The following is a 6,898-nucleotide window of genomic DNA, read 5'->3' on the forward strand; positions in this document are numbered from 1 at the left end:
AGAAAGAGATAAAGAGATACTGGTCCATGGGGAGGAAGAGAAAACGGAGTGAAGAAAGAGAAATGGAAAGATACTGACCTGAGGGAGAAAGGAGAGAGAGGGATGGGGAAGCAGAGGCAATGTTGGACATGGGGGGGGGAGAGAATAGACAAAGAGGGGTGATGCTGGATATGTGATGGGTGATAGGGACATAGAAAGGCAATGCTAGAGAGAGGGGGGAGATATGGATACATAGGGGAGATGCTCACCATGGTAGAAGGATAGGGGCAGAGACACAGGAGGCATCTGGAGAGGAACGATAAAAACACAGAAAGAAGATAGATGGTGGACAGAAAGAAAGCAGAAATGTTAAACTGACAAGGAGATCCTGGTAAGAGAGTTAACAGAAGACAGAGAAAAGCAGAAACCAGAGCCTGGGACCAAATCGATAAGAAAAATAAAATGACCAAACTACAAAAGTACAAAAAGAAATTTTATTTTGTTTATTGATTATGTCAGTTTTTGGAATGTACATCTGCACTCAGAATACAATCTAGCATAGCGGTGGTACTCTCTAGATTTGAGATGGGTCACTCTTCGCTTTTTTGAGCCTCAACCACCATACACAGAACTCCAAATGAGGTTTCAGCAGAGACTTGTATAGAGGCACTTATCTCCTTTTTCCTGCTAGCTATTCCTCTCCCTATGCGCCCAAGTATCTTTCTGGCTTTTTGTTCCCTTGGGTTTTTATAGCCTAGATGCATAGCCCTGCATTTTTTAGCTCTAAATCTTAGCTGTCAAATTGTAGACCATACTTCAAGCTTTGCTAGATTCTTTCTTGTGCTAGTCACACCTCCCAGGGTGTCCACACTGTTGCAGATTTTGGTATTATCCACAAAAAGCAAAACTTTGTTACAACCTTCTACAATCTATATATATAAAATCGGAGGTATGTATGTGTGTATGTATGTGTGTATGTGCCGCGATCACGCAAAAACGGCTTGACCGATTTGAACGAAACTTGGTATGCAGATCCCTCACTACCTGGGATGATATGGTCTGGGGGGTCTCGCAGCCCACCTGCACACGTGGGCGGAGCTACAAACATAAAATCAGATTTCACCCATTCATGTCAATGGAAAAAATGTAAAAAGCTGCCATTCTCACAGTAATTCAAAAACGGCTTGACCGATTTGAACGAAACTTTGTATGCAGGTCCCTCACTACCTGGGGTGATATGTTCTGGGGGTCTCGTGGCCCACCTGCACACGTGGGCGGAGCTACAAACAGAAAATCAGATTTCACCCTTTCATGTCAATGGAAAAAATGTAAAAAGCTGCAATTCTCACAGTAATTCAAAAATGGCTTGACCGATTTGAACGAAACTTGGTATGCAGATCCCTCACTACCTGGGGTGATATGTTCTTGGGGTCTCGCGACCCACCTGCACACGTGGGCGGAGCTACAAACAGATAATCAGATTTCACCCATTCATGTCAATGGAAAAAAATGTAAAAAGCTGCCATTCTCACAGTAATTCCAACTACCTGGGGTGATATGTTCTGGGGGTCTCGCAGCCCACCTGCACACATGGGCGGAGCTACAAACAGAAAATCAGATTTCACCCATTCATGTCAATGGAAAAAATGTAAAAAGCTGTCATTCTCACACTAATTCAAAAACGGCTTGACCGCTTTGAACGAAACTTGGTATGCAGATCCCTCACTACCTGGGGTGATATGTTCTGGGGGTCTCTCGGCCCACAACTCTATGTTGCTTGCTCAAGGGTGGGTTCACCCAACAATTTATATGTTCTTGCTCCTGGAGGTGAAACTAAAAATGTTGTTTATAATCACGTTTTGCATTAGTTGTATTGTATTCATTTTGTCAAATATTTCACATTATAATTTGAATATTGTACTTTTTATTAAGCTGTAAAACAATAATTTCATTCACCACTATAAAGTATCTTTATTTGAATCCATTTACAGTGTTATTGCTATAATTAAATATCCATGCAACGCCGGGGCATCAGCTAGTATCTATTATAAAAATGTTAAAATGAATGGAGCCAATGACTATCCCTAAGACACATCTCTATCCTCAGTGTGAGCTCTATTTACCAGTACCCTCTGTTGCCTCCCATTCAAGCAGTTTCTAACCCAGTTAATCACTTTAAGGCCCACAGTGAAGGCACTCAGTTTATTTATAAGTCGCTGAAGCTGAAATCTAAGTATCCCACATCTAGTGCTCCCAGAGCATTTAACAGGCTTGTAGTTACTGAATTACCATTATATTCTCTTCACAAACAGAAATTTAGGCTTATGCATTATGGGTACACTGATTATTAAATAAACATATATTTTAATGAAATAAGTACATTTTGTCACAGGGAAGGCCCTGTAAGCACTAAGAGAGACCTGGAGAAGTCAGAGGCAAATAAAAACACAGCTGGCAGGCACAATCTAACTTTTGGTGGCTTTTTTGAGAATTCAACCTAAAATGACTTACATATCCAGAGGCTAATCCATATACCAATGTTAAAAACAATGGTAAAAGTTTGAATATAATCACAGCTTTTAAATGAAGTCAGTGTATAGATCACATATTGATAAGGGCAGATGTTTTTGTGATTGGTTGGACTTATCAGCAGCTTTTAATCTAGTTTCTCACTACATCTACCTGTAGACTATTATGCTAATAAGAAAGCATGGGTAACCAGAGAAACATTTAGTGATTGGTTCCACAACTACTTTGTACCAGCAGCAAGAGCTCATTGAAGAGAAGCTGGACTGGAAAAGAATTGTGAAGCTTTACTAGTTCTAGACAACTGCTCTGCACATCCACCTCAAGAACGTCTTGTGAAAAATGTTTCTCTACCATTTACCTCCCATCCAATGTGACATCTTTACTACAGCCTTGTGACCAAGGAATTTTATGTTCCATGAAGACTACCGTATTTGCCGGCGTATAAGACGACTTTTCAGTACCTTAAAATCCTCCCCAAAGTCGGGGGTCGTCTTATACGCCGGGTACAGTTTACATGCCCTTACTTGCGGGGCTGGATGTACTCAGTCGCGCGGCTCTTCTTCTCCCTACCTTCTCTGCTTGCAGCACAGAGCCGAACGGAAGTCTTCCCGACGTCGGAGGGGAGGGAGGGCTTAAACAAAGCTTAAACAAAGCCCTCCCTCCCTCCGACGTCAGCGCTGACGTCGGGAAGACTTCCGTTCGGCTCTGTGCTGCAGGCATGGCAGGTAAGGAGAAGGAGAGTAGCCTCGCGGTACCAAGAGAGAGGGGCGGCCGCCCCGCCCCGGTTGCAGCACAGCCGGCCAGGTTCCCTTACTTTTGTGGCACTTCCCCGACCGACCGATAACAGCCCGGGTCCGACAATCCTCCCTGCCCTGTAGCCGCGAATCTAAATACCTTCTTACAGCAGCTGTAAGAAGGTAATTTAGATTCGCGATTAAGGGCAGGGAGGTTTGTCGGACCGGGGCTGTTGTCGGTCGGTCGGGGAAGTGCCACAAAAGTAAGGGAACCTGGCCGGCTGTGCTGCACCCGGGGCGGTAGAGAAGGTGTGCGGAAGAAGGGGTAGTCTTATACGGTGAGTATAACACAAAACTCTATTTTTTAACTAAAAGTTGGGGGGTCGTCTTATACGCCCAGTCGTCCTATACGCCGGCAAATACGGTAAGTATAAAGATAGTTTTCCAAATTGCATGCTTGATGCAATTAACAGAGGCAAAAGAATTCAAGACTTTCTCAAGGAGTTCAGTCTTAAGGATGCCATTTATGCACTTACCAATGCCTAGAAAGATGTAACTAACTCAGCATTAAAAATGTTTGGCAAAAGGGGAACCCAAAAACGTAGACGTGACTTTCTTCTTTTGAAACCAGGGGTCATCTCCTTGGGGGCTACATTTTACTTAAGACATCCTTGTAAGTGCATTGTCCGTTATCACTCAATTAAATATGTATTCTTTAAGCCCCAACATTTGACTAATTTTCTGGCTATGTTTGTTTGTTTTGTGGATGGGGTTTAGGGGGGGGGGGGTGCTTTCTATATAAAACTTTGGAAGCAGGCACACAGACTGTGTTTCTATCCCTTTCCTTGTTTGCTGATCTCATAGAGAGGGGGAATGGTAGGATTTTGGCCCTTCCTTTTGTGTGGCCGGGGATCCCACCTCATTCCAGTGATGGTACTTTTTGTGCCCTGTCTAGTTATGCTTTGGAATTTGCGCTATGCACTGCCTTCTTTCTCTATGTTGTACCTGGCTGCTGTTTGGCTCTTATTGCTCTTTGTTTGTTTGCTTCACAATAAAAATGTTCCAAACCAAGGATTTTGAATAAAGGATCTTGTTAGTGCTGCCCGATTCAGGAAAAAAAATTTTGATTCGATTCAGCCTACTGAATTGGTTTTTCGATTCGATTCGATTTTCCTGCCCAATTGGGTGTTTTTTTTCAAACATCCTGGTGGGTTTATTTTATAGCCTCTTCACCCCTTTTATAGACTCTTCACCCACTTTGCCTTCTCCTAACCACACTGGCGCTGTGGTGTAAACAAAAAAGACTTTTCCTCTCTCTCTTAAATCCTAGCTCACATTTGTGGTCTAACACCAGCTCTGACATGATACACATTTCAAATCTGACATATTGTAATCACAAAAGCCTATTAATCAATACTTTGGTTAGGTACACCGATGTAGGCGCCTAACTTTAGGCGGATTTTGTAAAATTTGGGGGTTAGTTTTAAGCTCCAAAATTCATTGCTAGAGTAAATGGTACAGTAAAAGCAGTTAATGTAGCTGCATTTGAAAAGAAGTTTGGACAAGTTCCTGGGAGAAAAGTTCATAAACCATTATTAAGGTAGACCTGGGGAAAGCCACTGCTTATCCTTGAAATTAAGTAGCATGGAAGCTTGTCACTTATTGAGACTCTGCCAGGTACTTGTAACCTGAATTGGCCATTGTGGACAAAAAATGCTGAGTCTGACTTTGTAAGGCAACTCTTATGTGCTTAGTTTTGGATGGTTTTAAGAATCTTAATACAAAAGCTTTGTCTTCCATACTAGGTAGGGGTTAGGGGGATTGCTACAAATAGTTCAAGACAGTACTCAGAAGCATGGACATATTTTAGACTCAATACACTTAATTTTTATATCTAAGAGTTTGTATCAAATGGGACTGGTGTGCATTTCCCACATGCTAAAAAAAATATTTTAGTTTTTAACATAGGGGTGTGTTTGGGGGTAGAAAGGAGACATGCCTTAAGCAAGTGTATCGCAAACTGTGTGCCGCAGCAGATTCCAGGTGACGAGACACCGGTAAGGAGGAAAGGAACCGGCTGACTGATTACAGAACGTGCCTCTCGTGGTGAGAGGCACGACCTATAGGCAGTCACCTGGCGCCAATGACTCGCCTCCTCGCTGGCGTCTCTCCTCCTCTTCCCGCACCTCGCCTCCTCCAGGATCCCCCACCAAAGTGACAGGTTCAGGATCATGACTGGAGGGCCTTTGCACATGCGCGGACAATGATACTATGATGTCACACATGCACGTGACATCACATCGAAGTCTGTGTACTTCCAGGTTCCTTCTGGCCGGGGCACTGGGTTTAGTGTGCCACAAATACGTGGCAGTAAGGGCTCCCGCGCAAATGGGCATGTGCTAATTCTGAAACTAGCATGTGGAAAATAATAGAACCCCCCCCCCACCACCACCACCAAAAAAACCCCAAAACAAACAGAAAAAAATTGCAGCCATTTTAAGACTGTGCTTAAAAAGTGGCCTCAGCGCATGGGAACCCACTTACTAAAAAGAGCACAGGCCTCTTTTTAGAATGACTTTGTAAAAGGGCCCCATAATGAACATATTATTTAGAGTATGGTAATCTTTAGCACACACTAACCCCACTCCCCTCTCTGATGCCTATTAAATCCTTATGGGCTTTGGAGCAATAACCACAGTAGTAGCCACTACCATAGCTTTGTAACAGGAGGTTTGAATCCATTAGCACATTTTAGCACAAGGACCCCTAAGTCTTCAGGTTTAGTCAGGACTAACATAACTATTAGACCTGCATATATATATATATATATATAAAAGGATGTATATACTTCCTAAGCAGGTTTTATATATATAACCTGCTTCCAGCAAAATAATTTAGGAAGCATTTTAACGAGTGGAATATCTATATTTATCATTACATTTATGAGATACCTACACAAAGGAAATCTCTAGGTGACGTACAAAAACAGTTCCCATGGAGCTTTTTGTTAAGCGCTCGAGGTAATTATACGGAGGTAATTATACGGGTTTTAAGAGGGTAAAGCCTCCGCCAAACAGGGAGTACTGGAGACCCAGTGTAAACATAAAGAGGATCTTCAGTGTATGGGGAAGGGGGGACTGCTTTTAATAATTGTAAAGAATAAAATAATAATAATAATTGTAGTCGCGTTAGTCTTTCAGACTTACTTCATTTGCTGCTCTTGCTCTAACTCTGTCCGGAGCTGGTCTGTGGGGAAAGCACTGAAATCCTCCGCTCCTTCCCCCATTTCTCTGGGCTTCCATGCCACGCACGCATGTCCAAATGCTTCAGAATGTTGACCATAACTATGGAAACAGCGTAGCTCTAGATCACGTGATAAGAACCGCTACGCACAACGCGGAGGCCAAGTTCCGGGACTTCCTGAGTTATGTTGTGGTGGTCGCTTCAGTTACCCCGGATGTACATTCTGACGCCCTGGCGAGTGGTCAGCTTAAAGAATGAGCACGGAGCTTTCACCAGAGATGGCGGAAGCCTATGCAAAGTTGACATTTGTCTTAGGTAACAAGCCCTTGAAATGGATCTTTTCGGAGGTACTTTCTTTCTCGATGCGGGTCGTTGATGTGAGAAATAAAAAAGTTCGAGCCTGCCTCTTTTTT

At 43.1% G+C, this 6,898-nt stretch overlaps 1 protein-coding gene across 1 annotated transcript in view; it reads right to left on the bottom strand.

The window, feature by feature from the left end:
• LOC117363126 (coiled-coil domain-containing protein 169-like) overlaps positions 1-6,601 on the bottom strand; it is a 47,014-nt gene extending 40,413 nt beyond the window's left edge. Inside the window, exon 1 of the mRNA XM_033950443.1 lies at positions 6,449-6,601. Within this exon, the coding sequence (XP_033806334.1) occupies positions 6,449-6,528 (80 nt within the window). The 5' untranslated portion in view covers positions 6,529-6,601. The remainder of the gene's footprint in view (positions 1-6,448) is intronic.
• Between the last annotated feature and the right edge of the window lie 297 nt (positions 6,602-6,898).

The sequence above is a fragment of the Geotrypetes seraphini genome, chromosome 6, assembly GCF_902459505.1.
Source record: "Geotrypetes seraphini chromosome 6, aGeoSer1.1, whole genome shotgun sequence".
Taxonomy (NCBI): domain Eukaryota; kingdom Metazoa; phylum Chordata; class Amphibia; order Gymnophiona; family Dermophiidae; genus Geotrypetes; species Geotrypetes seraphini.